Source organism: Lampetra fluviatilis, chromosome 23 (assembly GCF_964198595.1).
Source record: "Lampetra fluviatilis chromosome 23, kcLamFluv1.1, whole genome shotgun sequence".
NCBI lineage: Eukaryota > Metazoa > Chordata > Hyperoartia > Petromyzontiformes > Petromyzontidae > Lampetra > Lampetra fluviatilis.
In genome coordinates, this window is record NC_136297.1 from 9,347,224 (window position 1) to 9,365,593 (window position 18,370).

Consider the following 18,370-nt stretch of genomic DNA (forward strand, 5'->3'; position numbering starts at 1 on the left):
AGTCACGTAGAAGGGAAATAATAAAATAAGAACAGGTCTGTCGGAAAGACAGCGTCTGAATGATAGACTTGTTCTTGACTTGAGGACGGCTGCTTGCGTTGTGGCCGAAACGTCGTGAGAATTATTTTATGATGTTTTATTTTTATTATTTTATTATTTCCCTTCTACGTGACTTTACCGAAAGAACCAAGAAGACATTATAAGTTGTTCACGTTTGACACCGCTGCAACGCCACGGTCTGATTTGTGGTCCTCGGGGAGGTCTCGGCGTGCCTGTGAAGGCGTCGTCCGAGTGAGAGGTCTTCCCTTCGTTCGTTCCCATTATCAGCTTCGGGCATTTTAGCCGCGGCGTTCGAGACCCATTCAGCGCGGTGAAGAAGGCGCCCTTGGCCGCAGTGAGACGATGCCACGACGCGAAGTTGCACTGTGCAGACGCAGCAGGTCACGCAGCCTTCGGCAGTGTCAAAGGGGTTGTGTGGTGTGGACTTGGGGGCTGCATGGGGACAGCATTTGAGTGCTTTGTTGGTAGATAATGGAGTTCTAGCACTTTCACGGGAAGGCCATCATAACATGACGAGGTTTTTCCTTCATTAGAACACCATCTTCTCAGAGGTCACTCACAACAGCCCCACCTAGTGGACATGTCACGAGCCGCCACTGGTCGTAACAAGACAAATATTCAAATAGGCGACGTTTCAGGCAATGGTCCTTCACAGCATCATCCAGCACAACCACCCTCTCTGTAGATTCGCTCATGCTTGAACACACTACGCGGTGGGCGAGAAGTCCCTATACCGTGTCTCCAACCAATCCACTGGACGCGTAGAGGAAAATGAGCATAGGGACTTCCAGTCCAGTGCGGGTAATTGGGTTGAACGTTGACTTTTACAAAGTTGTGTGGAACACGTTCTTCGCCACTCTCTCGCGTGTACTTGTTAAAATTACTGTGGGGGGGGGAGGGGGGGGGGGCGAACAATAGCTCAGGAAGGTGGCACGACACCGTCAAAGTTGAGCAAACTGAACAAATGTTAAGCGCTAATTAGAATAACGAAGCGCCTCTGCTTGTGTTTGTACCCTGGGGAGCGGTGGTGCAGCGGTTAGCGCTACGCTGCGCTACGAACCCGGCGACCCGAGTCCGATTCCCACTCACGGCCAACACCGGTGACGATTATATGAACCGGTCCTGGGCCTCCCCTACGTCGACTCGGCCTCAAATCGCGATTGTAACAGCCACGCTTGGAGTAATGACCCCACGACCATTTCCTTTCTCAATTTATTAACAATTTTGGTCACTTTTCACACATTTACACCAATCTAACACATTTCACTGTCGTCTATAGCACAGCAGCACACCAACATTAACCAGAGTCCACCTATACGCACGTATAACTCTTTCCAAACACTTGTTTTTTTTGTTGTTTCAAAATTTCTGCTTAATGCTGCGTTTACTGCACAAGAGGACACAATGAACGCCGGAGGCGGCGGGTACTCACACGACTGGAAAAAGCGCCCCATGCGCAGGTTCACCCAGAAGTTCCCAGAGGCCCCGGGACAGAATGCCACGTGGTAAGCCCCGTTAATCGTGAGCACTGAAAAGCCCCAGGCCTGGTTTGTTGGGCCACTTTGATGTATGTGCGGCCCTGGGGCAAATGGCTCCCATTTTACCTACCCCCCCTCCTCCACCTCCCCCTTCTGGGCGGCCCTGTCATGGGGTGTGCATGGCACCTCGATAAAAATACAGGAGAGCTCACGCGTTCGTGAGATCCTGCCAAGAGCGTGCGGATTGTCACAAGTAGCCAGACTCGCTAGGTTTTAAACGGCGGTGAACTTGCCGAAGAAAAAAAAAACCCCAATAAAATAACAATTCGAGAATTTTATAAAGCGTCGTAACTATACGAATTACCTGCGAATTTTTAAAACACAACAGAACAGGAAGAGTAAGCAAACTATTTTTTGTTTAGTTTTTACATAACCAGCATTTGTCAAACCTCAGTTGTTGATGTCAACTTTAACTTCAATGGAAAAAAAATGTTGGGGGGAGGGAATGAACCGCACGAAAGGTGATTAATTCCACCGTCGGATATCAATCCAATCCACGCATCTCGTGTGGTCTCAGCCAGGCGCCCGGGCCGAACGATAAAAGAGGAGGAGAATGAATGATCTGACCTGTGCGGGGGACATGGCTCTCGATGTTTCTCCGTAATGATGCATTTGCCCGGCACTGAAAAGTGGTTCGGGTCGCTGGATTGTGGACCTCCTTCAAAATGATGTTTCAGGCAATGGGCCTTCTACACAGCGCTCCATGGGTAGGTTCACCCAGAGCTTCCTGGAGACCCCGAGGTTGGAGGCCCGTGACAGAATACCACGTGGTTGAGCCCTGTTATTCATTAGCAACGTGCAATTAAGAAGGGGGCTCAATACCGAGATCCCTGGATTATTTGTGCCTTATAAATGTAAATTATTATTATGATGAAAACGTTGCCTGTTAAATAAATTTTCCTCATTTTGGGGCAATGTTACTGACGAACCTGTCGAATTCGTTATTACCTGTGCTTGTGCGTCGCTGCCAATGCAGCATCGCAATCTTTTTGTAAATTGTATAGAATCCTTTGGAGCGCTGGTAGAAAAATACGGTCTGTGTGAAAGTGCATTCATCGGTACAATTCGCAAGCAACGAAACCGTCGGCAATCTGGTCGAATTTAACCTGCGCCCAAAAGCCCTGCGCAATGCGAACACTGCGACTGGCGCGTGGAAGGGAGCCACCGACGGTGGCACTATGGGGGGGGGGGGGGGGGGTTGGGATGTGTGCACAAAAACGACGGCATTCCGCTAAAAACCCTGTCGGTGACACCAGATGGCGGTGGCCGGTCATTCCATCGCCTGGGAGGTCTCTTCGATATCTCGTCTTTTCTTCACAAACTCCTGGGCGTCCTTGTCTGCCACCCTGGCTTCGAGGATCTTCAGTATTCTGCTGGCTGCGTGGACCGAGATACGAAGAGAGGGCATCGGTGAGGTCTGGTGCATAGGGCATGCAAGAGGCTCAAGCAAGCATTCAATGGCAAGTATCGTGAGCCGACACGATCAATTTGATTTGACGAATTACCGTGTTGCCAGGCTGGTGGTGTATACTTATGCGGCGTGTACGTGTGTCAGCACACACTGGCACGCGTGTGCTGACCCTTATAAATTCACTGCTAGATGAAGGCCTCTCCATGCCAATTCGGTCACGGTGGTTGCAATGCCACACATTACCACAATGGTAATTGACGGGTCGGTGAAGAAGAGAGCACAAGGTCGACCCATTCAGATATCATGAGCCGCTGATGTGAGCTGCGGCCGGGAATCGAACTCTGGTCGCGAAGTTAATAGCGCAATGCGCTAACGATTGTGCCACCGCCTCCACCTCACATGTGTACAGACATTGTTATTGTTACAATTCCTGTTTTCAGAGCTGGGACGATTTAGTCCATCTCCTCGACTGGTCAGCTACACATTGTAATTGACGACTTATTTGGTGGTTGATTACTGGGACCCCTTTAAAATTGGCGGCCATACAACAGTCCACCTCCTGAAGGTGGGAAACCCCCTACAAGCCAAGCCCAGCGCGATGCGGGCTGCGATGCCGTGTGCATCGCCAACCACGCAGAGGTGTGACATTTGTTTGCTCCCAACTAATGCGATTTATCAAGCAATGAAACCGATAACACTGATCAACAAAAAAACAACATTTTTTTCTGGCCTGGACTTTTGCAGCTGTTTTAGACTAATTTCAGGGTGCTGATTCCAAATCTGATCACATCTCATTTTTATGCTATCGGCATACCCCATTTTCATTGATTTTACCCGAAATTAACTCTGTCACTTATGATTGCAAGTTGTTGCGAGTTAAAATATGGTGCTGTATTTTTAGGATAGTGTGTTTATAATATCATTGTATGTAGATATCCACATTTATTTAATATTTTTCTTCTGCAGTTTTTTTTGAAAATGCAATATCTGATGTGATAGACAAAAACTGATGCCAGATTTGGAATCAGCACCCCAAAATTACCTTAAAACCGTTGGAATACCTTATGCCAGAAAAAGTGTGTTGACCAGTGTAATCGGTAAGCGCGATCGGTTACTTGATTCGCCGGATGGCCCAGATACAGTTGCCATACTCTTCACGGTGCGTGCTGCCTGTGGCCGAGGTTACCTTTGGGGTGTCCGAGATGCAGGGTGAGTACGGGCTGGCTGCCCTGCGTCTGCGCGGGGCTCTCGGTGGGAGCCGCCCCGGCTGCCCCGGCTGCCCCGGCTGCCCCGGCTGCCCCGGCTGCCCCGGCTGCCCCGGCTGCCCCGGCCGCCTCAACCGGGACACCGTGCAGCTCGGCGAGTGGCAGGATCACCTCCCCCTCCAGCTCGTCCCGCGACAGCCAATCGTAGTCCATGACGGCCAGAGACAGGCACGCCGCCTTCCTTCTGCACGGCTCCACGGCGGTCGGGCTGTACGCGCACACAGACGGCACGCGAGGACGAAGATCCCCCCGTGTAGCCTTCACAGACTGCTGGGGCAAGTGCCATTAGCGAGTAGCACCTGCGTAGGCCGGCGCGGCACACGAAGGGGGTGGGGTGGCCAGCACCGTGCCCGACCGCCTTTGTCTCCCCCAGTGGCGATGTTTACACACCGCACCAAGTACTCATTTGAGGCTGAGTCAACCTAGGGTAGGCCCATGACCGGTTCAGATAATCGTCGCCGGCGTTGGCCGTGAGCGGGAATCGAACTCGGATTGCCGGGTTCATAGCACAGCGTAGCGCCAACAGCACACTACCGCTCTCCACACACACGGCACACACGGCACACACGGCAGGCAACAATCCCCTGTGTCGTCGTACAGACTGTTGGGAGAAAGCGCTGTGTGCGAGCACTGAACAATTGGGGGGGTTTTTAATAATTGCGACAGCAAAAAAAAAGCGGCATCTCCTGGCAAGGGATAGAAGGGCCCCGGGTAAATGTTACGAAATGAGGCCCCAAATTTCTCTTCACGGGGCTGCTCGGTAGCACGTTTCCGCGTGAAGCGTCGCACAAGTGTCAGGTGGTGTCAAAACATCAGAGCGTCAGAGAGATCACTATCAAGAGGGGGCGGTTCGGTCCGTCTCGCTCGTTAGGGCAGGACACCAGAGACAAGCTGGAAGGCAGCCAGAAACTGGTACTAACGAGTGCCCAGGCCCTGTGGTCCACGAGTGGGGGCGATGGAGGGGGGGGGGTGGTACTTGCTGTGTAAAATCCCAATTGAGTAATTGGAAAATTTGAACCATAACGTCAGCACACGATTAGCTGCCCTTGCGAAAGACGTCACGAGCTCTTTTTAACGTCCACTTTGAAGCAGACGGCGCCCGTGCTATTACTCCGGTTGACACTCACCACAGTATTAATCGGGGCGGCTGCTGGATTCGTACCGCGAATCTCTACGAGAAGCTGCGAACAGGCCGCGTTCGGAGGCAGACGTCGGAAAACGAAGGTGGCAGTGGGGCCGAGCGCGAGCGTGCGTACTCACAAGGTGAACTGCTCGTTGAAGACAGGCTGCAGCGTCTTGGGCTTCACCTGGGTCTTGAAGCTCCGCAGGTGCGGGAAGTAGTGCTGCGGGCCCAGCTCGACGATGACAAACGGGTCGCTGAGGCCTGCGGCGGGCAAACAACGCGGTGCCGGGTGGCGTGAGGGAGCGTTCGAGGCGGGAGACGCACGTCCCCTTCGTCGCCCTTCCCTTCCGAGCGCCAGAGGTTAGGCAGCCGACTTTGTGGAGCGGTAGCGGCCAATGCGGATCGGTGTCGCGCTTTAAGACGCCCAACTGCGGGAGGCGTCGCGTTAACGAAGCGTCCATTGGGTGTCCTGAAGCCCCACGGCGCTTGCGTTGAATCACGCGTGGCGGTAAGTCTTCCGGGGGACATCAAAATGTCGGCGTTTTTTTTTTGTCAGCGGAGTAATAACACGACACTCAAGACGATGCAATTGCACGCGAGTTCTACCCTCTGCCGGTACCGTGAGATATTTTCTCCTGCCCCGTGATACGTCCCGTTTTTTTTTTTTTACGTGCCTCCTAAGTTGCAACCCTAAGCAATAAGCTCTCACCGTTAGAGTCGAGTGGAATGAGGTTCGTCGCGCTCATGATCTCCACGACCACCTTCTGCTCCGCGCTGTTGTAGTAGCAGATGGCGTTCAGCGAGCCGTACTTGCTGGGCTCAGTTGGTTTCTGCGTTCGGAGGGCCACACACCGACGCACACGCGCTGCCGGTTACATTCGCGCGCGTGCCTGGGGCCCCTTGGTTCAAGTCGGCAGGTGGCTCTGCCGTAAAAATTTCCAGCCCAGAAAAAAAATCATGATAATTTTTTTTTTTTAAATCATAATAATAATAATAAAAAAATCATAATAATAATTTGAAAAATTATAATAATAATAAAAATAATAATACAAAAATCATAATAATTTGAAAAAAAATCATAATAATTAAAATTTTTATAATAATAATAAAAAAATCATAATAATAATAAAAAATATATATATATCAAATAATTTTTTTAAATTCACATGGCAGGCCTCCCGCGAGAGCAGGCCTGGCGACACCCGCGCGACACCCGATGGTGCATTAAGCGGCATCGCGTCCGCTTTCCTGTTGCCTTCTAATTAATTCCCAGGAACAGGGAAAAATCCCAAGGCGTAGTTTATTGTCTCCGAGAAAAATTGGAGCCATTCCACATCCCTCCTTAATTTACGCCATCTTCCTGCCATTTACTTAATGAACCCCCGACGGGGCGTGGGATGAGGGTGGGGGGTGGGGCGCAGGCACTCGCGGCGTTTTTATTATCGTTTAATTCTTGTGGGTAATTTTGTAAACACTGGTCTTTGAGCCATGATGGTGGCACCTATTTGTCTAGAGAAATGAACTCGGGACGGGCGATAACCGCATTCACGTCAGGCGGCGAGCTGCTGGCTCTGCCGTGCGGTGATAAATGGGCCGGAGCGGGATTTTAAAACAACCCGAGTCCTTGCCGAGTAGGTCAATGACACGCGCTGACATCGCAGAGCTGTGCAGCTGCCCCTGCTGATAAAACCATCTCGGAATTATTCATTGGCTCAGAGCAGTTTGCTTTGGAAGGCTTTGTGGCAGGTTGGCACAAAGGGGGTCTTAACCCTGGCCATCATCCGTGGAGGGGAAATCATAATGGGCAGGGTGGCCGGGCAGCCTCCTGTGTCAGCATGCTGAGCCGGCGCTGCCGAGATCCTTAGTTGGAATCCGGGTTTCAGCCTTCCGAGATTTGACCGTGCTCTCAAGTGTCGCGAGTTGACTGGTCTCTCACCGGTTCACCCATAACGGCAAACCGTGGTAAGAATGTGGGTTCATCGCGGTGTGATGAACGTCTCTGTAACGTGATATTTGGGGAGAGTGCTGTACCCATAATGTAGATGAGGAGTCACTGGAAGGGATTTCAGAAACTCTCCTGTTATACGACTCTCCGACGTGCTCTCAAATTGTACCTCGCGATGCCCAACGGTGTCGTGCCACACGAAGCAAAACTGCATTGGCCAGCGTGAGTCAGAGAGCTGGGCCGAGCAGTGTCAATAAAATGGCAAGAGCAGCACGCAACAGCTGACCACGTGTCGAGGGAGAGGGGAGTGAGCTGCCCAATTCAGTTCCTGGAGAAGCTCCCAGCGTGCGGAGTGAAACGTCGGACATCGTGCCGAACAACGCGGCACGGTTGTACATTCCGACAGCACGTCGAGGGCTGTGCGGCACGAGAGCGAAAAACGTACGCAGGAGCGCTCCGGGATACTGCCTCCCGCAGGGCGTTCTCTGACGCAGGGCGCTGGGCTGCTTTGCTAGAACACGGCAGAGACGCTTGGTCTTGACGCGATGCCCACGGCAACAATTGGAAAAAATGCATTTAGTGGGAGGGAAAAAGAAAGGGGCGCAACCCTCCCATGAATCATGGTCCGCTGCGGCGGACTGCTTTGATCGCTGTGAAATTGCAGGGAAACATTTTAAGCACATTTTTTTGAAGGGATGCCACCTCTCCTGCTTTTCCCAGCACACCCTTGTGGAATGAGCGACTTCCTAGACACAACGTGTAGAGGGCTTCTATTTCTCACACTAGGGGCACAAACACTGGGCGATATATAGAAACGCATCTACAAAGCTACACACAGCCGACCTTTCTACACAGCCCCATCGTCGGCGTCTAACCACGTAGCTGGCTGACTAATGTAGCGATGACGACGATGGGAGCCGTGAAGAGGATCGGCCATGTGGCCGGACGACGAAGAGAGATGACGGCGAGCAGCGACGCGGCCAGGACCCGGGACCTCGCGACAGCCCCGCACCTCCGGTCACGTCCCCCCTATATACTTCACGGCGTGGCCAGTCCCCGCCTCCGGCCACGCCCCCCCTTCTAGAACCTTCGAGGAGGTTCCCGGAGCTTTCCGACTGACCCCGCCTTTAACCTTTAACCCAGACACGCCCCCCTTCTAGTTGGTTATTATATAACGCGCCCATACCCGTGATTACCCCTCCTGGCCGAGAGGTGGCACCCTGTCGCTACACTTGTGTTGAGGTGTAGCTGCTATCCTGGGAAATCTACAAGTCTTTTTAGAGACATTACAAGTCCTGTTTTTTGTCATTTGCATAATAAGAAAGTTCGTACAACATCATGCCCTCTTGCGGCATTGGAAGAAAATCTCCCTCCCGTGACATGCCCCGATTCTTTGTTGTACCTTCACGAGGTGGCAACCTTAATGAGGGGTTTAACAATCACTAAAACGAAACTAGTTTTTTAACAGGTAAGGCACATTATATAGCTCTTTTGCAGAAGCGACCTGGCCACAAATGATAGCCCAACGAAGTGGCTTATCACGTGGAAATTTACAGCGGCCAAATACTCTAAATGCATGTTGATTCTAAATGTCGAGTGAAAAACCGGAGCATCTGGAGAAAAATCCACGCCATCACGGGGAGAGAGACACGCAAACTCCAAATATACAGCAGCAGGCGTCAAGAGGTCGGGATCTAACCCACGATCTCCTGTATACCAGGCAAGGCAGTTGACACCTCACCACCGCGGCGCCCAAGCGATGGGTCGCTTGGCCTAGGGCAGAAACTACACACAACGGGGAGGGCGGGGTGGACTTGGCTCGTATCCCCCGACGCACCTGCTGGCTCAGCTTCTCACGGAAGTACTGCTCGATGAGGTCCTGGGTGGGCATCTTGTTGGTGATGAAGTCATCCCGCAGAGTCTGCGCCAAACGAACACAGGGCCATGGTGAATACACACGTGGCCTGGGCGAGGAACACACTTCGCATCGCGTTGGCGTACAAGGATGACAAAATACGTTTGGGGAGGTGATGGCTATGCACGCCTGCAAGCGCTGCAGATGTGAGGCTTGGCGGATCACGCAAATGTTGCGCAACTCCCTTCCCGTGCGCGTCGAGGTGGTACCCGTACCCGGCTTGCCAAGAGAAGGCGCGACAGCAAAACGTGGACTCCCCCCGTTCTTTCTGTATGTGATCGAGCGTTGCCCCCTCGCACGCATGGGTTTTCTCCGGGTGCTCCGGTTTCCGCCCGCGTGTAGACACTGATTAATTGGCCGATAACACCTTCGTATACAGAGGACCGCAGAGCTTGAGGTGAGGTAATTTGACGACAGCTCGTCGCCTGGGTGCCTTCCAGATCGCCTGTGGTCCCTCGCTCCTCCGAGTCACTCTGCCTCTCTCTTCGAGAGCGACCGGAGTACCGGCCAAGTAATCCAGCAAGATTGACAAAACGGTGTGTGCATGCGCGCGTTTACAAACACATTCGGTTCCACCTGAAGACGGAAGCTTGTGTTGCCTCCGAAACGTCGTGATCTTTCTTTTATTTTACTTTTATTAATTTTTTTTTTTTTTACCTATGTGACTTTACCGAAAAAACCCAAGAATATGAATCCTTGCAGTCACGAAAGCTTCAAATCTAGAATTAGTTTACACACACATCTCATCGCATCTATTTTATCGGTTGCTCGTGTTGCCTGCCGATTGGCTGATAACTCTCGCTCAGTGGTGCCGGGACGAGGTGTGATGCGGCCGGGCGACGGGGGAAGGGGATCGCGGCGTTCTTTGTGAAGCAGTGGCTGCACGCCCGCCGCTCACCTTGTACTCCTCATTGTGGACGACGGTCATGGGCAGGCCTTGACCCTCCGCGTGGAAGAAAGCCACGAGAACCTATAGCACACAAAGCACCTTTTTTTTATTTTCTCAATCATCAGGATGAACGCAAACCCGCTGGCGTAGATGTTGCCGTTCCCCACCACAGATTTACCCCAACCATGGTATTGGCTTCACATCACGAGACTGTTCAGCATTCGATCAATGAATTTGAATATTTTGCTTGAAAAATCCGTGGAGATCGAACATCCCAAGCCGCCATCACGGTGTAATCTGATCTGGAGCGTGTACTCTCACCTGGAGCGTGTACTCTGACCTGAAGCGTGTACTTTGATCTGAAGCGTGTATTTTAACCTGGAGCGTGTATTCTGAACTAGAGCGTGTAATCTGACCTGCAGCGTGTAATCTGACCTGGAGCGTGTAATCTGACCTGCAGCGTGTAATCTGACCTGCAGCGTGTAATCGAAGCGGCTGTAGAACTCGGTGGTGTGTGGCTGATCTGCAGCCACCACGTCGACGATGATGCCGAGTATGACCTTCCACAGAGCCTGCAGCATCCTTGGCGGCACAACGCCCGCACAGGCAACGCATCCTTCAGCTTCCCTTGTTGGGTTATGACATTTCCTCCCCACCCCTCCCTCTTCCCTCCCCACCACCCCCTCCCCGACCCATTTCCTCCCCAATAATAATAATTGTCAATGTACAGGGTGGTCCAGATGTCTTGTGACACCCCCCCCCACCCCATTTAATTTTCTAAAACGTCGTATTTTAGTGTGTGAAAACCAAAATAAATGAGCAAAGGAAAAAAAAATTGAGGGGTCAATTTGATTGGGGGTCACAAGACACCTGGACCACCCTGTACTACGCCACAGCATCGCGTATGCGACCGTCACATATCCGCCCTGGCCAATCCATAACCCACACCCTGTGTGTCATTTGTCGCAATGTAATTGCAATTTTTTTCCCTTCCCGTAAGTTTCACGTAACGAACACACGAAAGGACTTTTTTTCTTGCGAAAGCCGGTAAAAAAAGCGCGCTCACCAGTTGAAGTTTTCCTTGAGCAGGGTTCTATTGAGCATGGCCAAGTTGTTATCCAAGTACTTCATGAGAGGCGACACGGCCTGTGGTGGATAGGCACACTCCTGGCCAGCAGCTCAAAGCAAATTCACCGCCACGTGGAAGCTCCCGGCCAAGGCGGCGGGGTTTCCAGCGAAACGCCGCACAATCCGCGGCACAGCCCCGAACACGCGCGCCCCAAAGAGCTGACACCAACGCCGAGATCGAGCTGCGTGACCTCCCGCACTCAACCGTCAACGCCGGCGCGCGCCGCCAGAGTCCCCCCACGGTCGCCCAGCAACGCAATTATCCCATTTCACAAAAGTGCAGCCGCCACCGTTCTGACGCATGGCCGGATAAAGGCACGGCCCCGCAATTGCCGACTCACGCCCCCCCCCCCCCCCCCGCCGGCGGGTATCCTCCGCTAGAAAGAGGGGATTGTGGGGGAGCCCTTCGAGAGAGCGTTTTGACCTCCTCTTCCATGCTTGCCGGACGGCTTGGATGAGGCGGGGAGTACCCACACTCTGTCCCCCCCGCCACGTTCGACCCCGTCCGATCGACTGAGCCCATTCGTACCGCTGGGTGGATAGAGGCGAGGTGGGGGGAGGGTATTCAAGAAACTCGCGGCAATTGTTTCGACTGCCGCGTTGGGGAGATTGAATTGGACCGAAAAAAACGGTGGATTGAAACCACAGCTGCACCACGGCATCATCCCCATCAGCCCATCCGCCGTACGCATGCTATTAAAGATGACGTGGCATCGTTTTCAAGAGGAGATGATTGTGCGCTGTGCATTGTGGCCTAACGTTTTCAATGATTCACAATGGCCTAATTCTGCAGTATAAATGCGTTCCCTGTGCAAGTGAGAGATGTGATATCTCTGAATCTATTCGGCATCGGTAACAGTTTAATTTGTTGTCCTTCCCCCGCACCTCCGATTAGCACGGTTGGCTACGTACGGTGCGAAAGAAGTTCGGCATACATACATGCAGTTACAGTAATTGATTAATGGAGTTCAAAACATTTCAGTTTTGGACAACATTGTGGGAAATAATCACATGATTCCGCACAAGTCCAAACACAACATTTTAATGCAATACAAATTGTCGCGAGGTACGCCGAGCGCTTGAGTATTGTATTGAGCATTAACTACATTTTGTTATTGTTAAAAGCACACGCAGACTCACGCTTCCATTATATTTCCAATTTATTTTAATCGTAGCAACTCATAGCTTGAAAGCACTTATTCCATCATCCGATTACTGTACGCGGAGAGGGGGCTTCAAAGTCACCCCACTGTCAGGTCGGTGTAATCTTTCACAATTCAGAATATATTTGTTGAGGCTGGGTTCATTTAAAACGACAACATTCGGTGTTGATATTTGCGCAAAGTTTTCGCGGCCCGTGCCGGATGATCCTGTTCAGTACTGAAGAAGCTACCGGCGCTTGGAGAGAAACGTCGGACATTGTTTCGAGCAACGCTCCCGTCCAGTACTGAAGAAGAGCAGGAGGAGCGAAACGTCAGACATTTAAATACTAAACTACTTATATTTTACCAGGTAAGGCCCACTGAGCTGTATATCTCTTGTTTCAGAAGTGACCTGGCCACAACTGACAGCTCAACGAAGCGGTTCATCATCGCGTGGAAATGTATAGCGGCTAAATACTCTTAACGCATGACGTCGATTCTAAGTGCGGAGGGAAAAACCAGAGGACCCGGAGAAAAATCCACGCGACCACGGTGAAGAAAAACATGCAAACCCCAAATATACAACAAGCGTCAGGATCGACCTCCTGTATACGAGGAGCGGTAAGAAACACCTCACCACCATGGCGACCCTTACACCGGCGCCAATCACCCCACGGTACGACCCGAGAACACGTCGGAGAGCACGTTCGATGCCACCGCACTCTCGCAACACGTAAACCGTCGACCAGAGGATGAACGTTGTTACCGGCGCACCAGATGTTCGGTTTGTCATGGCCCGTGGGGGATGCGGCGGAGATGCGGGGTTCAGAATTCTCCCGATTCCCGACCCGACGGTCTGCGCGACGCGACGGTGTCACGCGTGTGCCGCATTGGGGCCAGCGAGAAGCGCGAGGTGCGACATGGGGAAACTCACTTCGTCCGACTGGATGGAGTCCGGAGACAAGCTGATGTGCTGAACATACTTGCGAATGTCCGGGGACATCTGCGGACAAATGCAAAGAGCCGTTTCTCACGGTCCGGCGAAGTGACGATCCTACTGCGCGCCTGCTCGAGGACCAATATCATCACTCCATCTCCGCTTCATACGTCCTTACGGACGTGATGCGTTCGTTTGCTGCCACTCCTCCGATTAGTACGGTGGGCTACGTACGGTACGAAAGAAGGGATCATGTTTACAATAACCACAACACAAGCAGTCAAAATGCAAACAAAAAGAGACAACTCTGATGATATGCATTGTCCTTGAAATTGATTGGTCCACACCCGAGACGGCTTTTCATAGAGCCTAGTCTCCACTGGTGTTGGACCAGATGACGCCAAAAGGCGTACAACTCAAAGACAGCGCACTATCAGAGTATTGAGAGCTCGGGTTAAGCATTTACATTATGAGACCTCCTTTTCTAGTGGCAAGATAGAGTAATAGGTTTTTACCCTTTTATCTGGCACCAAAACTGACTCCTGATAAAAGGGTAAAAACTTATTACTATATCTTGCTACTGGAAAAGGAGGCCTCATAATGGTATGAAAGAAGTTGAACATACATACACACATACTCCGTCATTATTCTTGACCATCAGCCATGATACATCCTGCAGGAGGACCACTTAACTAGATTGAATCACATCAAAAATGTGCGTGTGTCCACTTATCGCTGAGTTCCTATTTCTGTCTCTCGGCATAATGCCAAGCACGCAGCTCTCCAACGCCCTGACCGCTTTTCCCCGAAGCTTTTCGTCGCCGCAAACTCAACCGAGTCGGAGAAAGGCAGACGGACAACAAAACGCGGCACGAAAACGTTCAAATCGGCGCTCACCTTTTCAGCGAAGATGGTGACGACGGCGGTGATCTCGTGCTGCACGGAGCTGTCCAGGGCGTGCAGCTGCGCCAGCGGGCCCCCCGCCGTGCCCCCCCCCGCGGCCCCCCCCCCCCTGGAGCCCCCCACCGACCGCGGGCACCCCCGCCGCCTCGGCGTCGGTCAGCCCCAGCTCCTTGGGCAGCGCGCACACGAACTGGCGCACGTACTCCATCCCGTTGAGGGCTACGCACAGCTGCGCGAGGAGGGGGGGGGGGGGCGGGGGGGGGGCACACGGCGGCGGTGACTCACGGAGCTGGCGGCCACCCTCACCGACATTCAAACTGCAACGAGGGGGGCGAGTCATGTCAGTGCGCGGACTTTTGAAATGCTACCCAAAGCGCGTTCGTCCTCGGAAGCGTTCGATTAGCAGCGGTGCGCTCGCATCCTTTTGGCGCTAGTTTTTTTTTTTATCGCAAAGCCTGAGAAGATAGTTGCTAGTGACCTATCCTATATAAAACCGGCCACCATCATCACAACCATCACCACCGTCATTCACCGTACCTCCAAATAGCACGGTTGGCTACAAACGGTGCAAAAGAGGTTCAACATACATACACACAACCCTTTTATCAATCTGGCCGGCTTTCTATAGGATAGGTCCCCAAAGCAAACACAACTTTATACTTACAGTTGTCGTGCCCCCCTGTTACAGATAGACAGAGCTATCTTCTTGGTTCTTTCGGTAAAGTCACGTAGAATGGAAATAATAAAGTAATACAAATAAAACATAATAAAATAATTCTCACGACGTTTCGGCCACAACGCAAGCAGCCGTCCTCAGGTGTAGAACAGGTCTGTCGAGAAGACAGAGTCTGAAGACAGAGCTATTGCGCAAGAGCTCAGCAGCATGCGACCGAATGGACCCCGCGCATCCGAGTACCTGGTTGCTGACGTCGAACTGCCCGTCGGCCCTGTAGTAGCCGCCCGCCTCCACCTTGCGCTTGACGAGCTCCATGTAGAAGTGGGCGCAGTTGCAGAAGTTCTGTGCAGCCAGACATGGTGGAGGTCAATCCAAACCGGGGCCTTGCGAGCTAGGGCTGGACTCTCCGATTAGGCCGTGAAGCGGACGACTCTCTCCGATTATTTCCGGAATCGATGACTATACCGGTCATCGGTTCGATGACTCAACTAATCGGATAGCAAGACAACAGTTGGGCGGAAGAGTCTTTCCTGTGTTCCCAGTTTGTGCCGCTGGACGGGAGGTGATGGGGCGGGGATGTCATCGGCAGTGCCAGCCGCGCCACGCTGGGCGTGTCTTGTAGGGACGGTTCCCATTTTAACGGCTCATGGTTCATGGCTGATGATGGTGCTCAATCCTACAATAATACCTTGCCGATCTCGTCAAGGAGGATAGAACATCACGAAAACTCCGGTCATCCTCGCAGCGGCTGCTGGCTAGCCATCAAACAAAGACGGTCACCGCATCGCGCGCTTTCAGATGCGCTTCTGCGACCGTCTGGAACGCTCTTCCTTCCGACATGAGGAAGCCACTGCAGCTACGCACATTTAAATCTAAATTGAAAACTCATTTCTTTGGAACCGCTTTTTGTGTTTAGTTTGTTGCATTTCCCCCGCGTCTCCGATTAGCACGGTTGGCTACGTTACGGCGCGAAAGAAGTTCAACTTACATACATGCATGCGTGCGTACTCCTGGTGCGTGTGGAATGCCGGTGGTGCCGCCGAGAGCCGGGACGCTCACCTGCATGAGCTTGCTGAGGATGGGGGTGGCCGAAGCCGGGGGCCACTGGAGGCCCTTCCACAGGTCCCGGATGTGGGACAGACATTCCGTGGTGCTCAGCGCCGACGAACTGTACTTCACCTGGGCGTTCAGGAAGTCCAGCTGTGTAACACACGCACAGAGACAATGGTACCCCACCCCCGTGTAGCCTTTAAAAGACTCTTGAGGCGAGTGCGGTTTGCTAGAAACCCGTCAGGGGCAGGCACGGCGCACAAAGGAGGGGGGGGGGGGTGGCCAACACCACACCCGGCCGCCTTTGTCTCCCCAGTGCTGATTGTTTACACACCGCATCGGTATTAATTTGAGACCGAGTCGACCTAGGGGAGGCCCGGAACCGGTTCGGATATTCGTCACCGATGCTGGCCGTGAGCAGGAATTAAACTCGAGTCGCCAGGCTCGTAGTGCATTGTGCTAACCGTTGCACTACCGCTCCCCACTATATATGACAAACAGAACCAGACTCTAAATATTAATTTACACTCGAGGAATCCGATGAGCTATAAAGTTTTTTTTTATCAGATTCAAGGAGTTTTCACAGATATCCAGTACACATAACATGTGCACACACACACACCAATGAGCAATAATCCACCTTGGAATTTCAGAACTCCAACTACACGACACAACAAGGCTAAAGACCTCTCCCCGTATAGCCTTAACAGACTGTAGGAGCAAGTGCTGTTAGCGCGCACCGATGAAGGCCTACACGACACAGACACACACAGAGACACATGCACACATGCAGGTGGACTCCTGACATCCGCACAGAGTAGCTCTCTCCGATGCGTGTTGATCGGCGCACACTTCAACGTTTCTCTCCGTGTGCCGGGCGCTTCCTCGGGAAACGAATTCGGTTCCGGAAGGAGGAGCTCGCGTCACCGCGTTCCCTCCCCGAAGAAGCGCGGCACGACCTGGGAGAGGGCCGTATAGCGGCGCAACCGCAAAAACCCGGAGGGCAGACGTCTTCTGCGTGACATCTCGGAGGCGCTGATCTGGCACGAGCGGAATCGGTATGCGGCAGCGGCGGCGGCGTCGACGACGACGTATGGACCAGGCGTCACAAGTGAAGTGATGGCAGAAGCATGCTTAAAGCAAAGAAAGCGGCACTCGGGCAAATAAATCAAGCGAACAAATGGCAGGGAATACGCTCGTGCATAAAGCGCTCCGTTCAGGAGAAAACCGTCGTCGAGGAAAGTGGCACTGCCGGCGCGATTTACCTTGAAGCGCGACACCTTCTGAAGTCGGCGGGTTACAGGCGAGAAAAGGCGCGGAAAAGGAAGGAGAAACGAGCCAAGCACATTTAGCGGAAGAACTCCGCAGGGAAAAAAATTCACAGCGGTCAGGGGTGCTGCGAAATAGCTGTTGGTGATACGTTATGATATCAAAATTCACGGTAGGACGATTATCGCGATATTACTTCCCCCCCCCCACCCACAACTCTACAATTGCGTTTCACATTTTAAAATCCTTTATATTAAGTTCACTTGCTTGCTTGCTTGCGCGCTTACGACCGTGCAAATCTTTCGGTCGTTTTTTAACCCACTTCCCGTGATCCAATCGAGCTGACATTTTGCACACAGACTCGTTGTGCGTGACAATTTATTTTCGTGAAAAAATGTTTCCAACATTTTATACATTTTAGGAAAAAATAAATTATATTTAATTATCAATTGCTTAATGGTGGCAGGCAATCATCTGACCCATAGGTGGCAGCCATCTCAAGCCAGAGGACAAGAGGACTCTAGCCGCCACGCATATAAAGGATTTATAGTTAATTTTTATTGTCTTGGATTTGTGCTATACGATTATTTAAACGTTCTTCGGCTTCGGCTACACTTCACTCAACTTAAGTGTGCGACAATTCTTCGTGATTTTTGTTACAATCTGCAACGCTTAGAAGGCTCAAGCTGTCAGCTTCACAAACACAACGAATAAATTCGGTGATCCGCGAAAATGATGAAGTCATATTAATGCCGTGCCGTTCATCGCTTTAATACATTATCACCAAACACTAATTTAATGGATCATACTGTAATTATTTAATTACAACATTAATTATCGTGTTATTTCTTAAAAGGTTTTTTTTTTCTCTCTCCTGAAAATAAAATATTTAAGGAAACAAAATTAATAGCGCTCACCGCGTGATATGACGGTATTGTGCGAAATGGACGATGCAATTATCTTGGTTCAATTGTCATACAATACATCACGACATCCAAGTGCCGCCCTTCTAAGGCCCACCATAGCTTGAGAGCGTCTGGCTGCCACCCCCAGCACCTTGGCTTGAATTATCATTTGGTCGCCGAATTAGTGAGGCGCTGGTCATTACGCTACATGGGG

At 51.8% G+C, this 18,370-nt stretch overlaps 1 protein-coding gene across 1 annotated transcript in view; it reads right to left on the minus strand.

The window, feature by feature from the left end:
- Positions 1–1,258: 1,258 nt before the first annotated feature.
- LOC144940739 (BAI1-associated protein 3-like) overlaps positions 1,259–18,370 on the minus strand; it is an 88,298-nt gene continuing 71,186 nt past the window's right edge. Inside the window, 14 exon segments of the mRNA XM_078867113.1 lie at positions 1,259–2,975; positions 4,196–4,482; positions 5,535–5,658; positions 6,107–6,227; positions 9,180–9,263; positions 10,156–10,227; positions 10,620–10,728; positions 11,213–11,292; positions 13,351–13,419; positions 14,251–14,364; positions 14,366–14,485; positions 15,173–15,274; positions 15,992–16,132; positions 17,248–17,265. Of these exon segments, the coding sequence (XP_078723239.1) occupies positions 2,869–2,975; positions 4,196–4,482; positions 5,535–5,658; positions 6,107–6,227; positions 9,180–9,263; positions 10,156–10,227; positions 10,620–10,728; positions 11,213–11,292; positions 13,351–13,419; positions 14,251–14,364; positions 14,366–14,485; positions 15,173–15,274; positions 15,992–16,132; positions 17,248–17,265 (1,548 nt within the window). The 3' untranslated portion in view covers positions 1,259–2,868.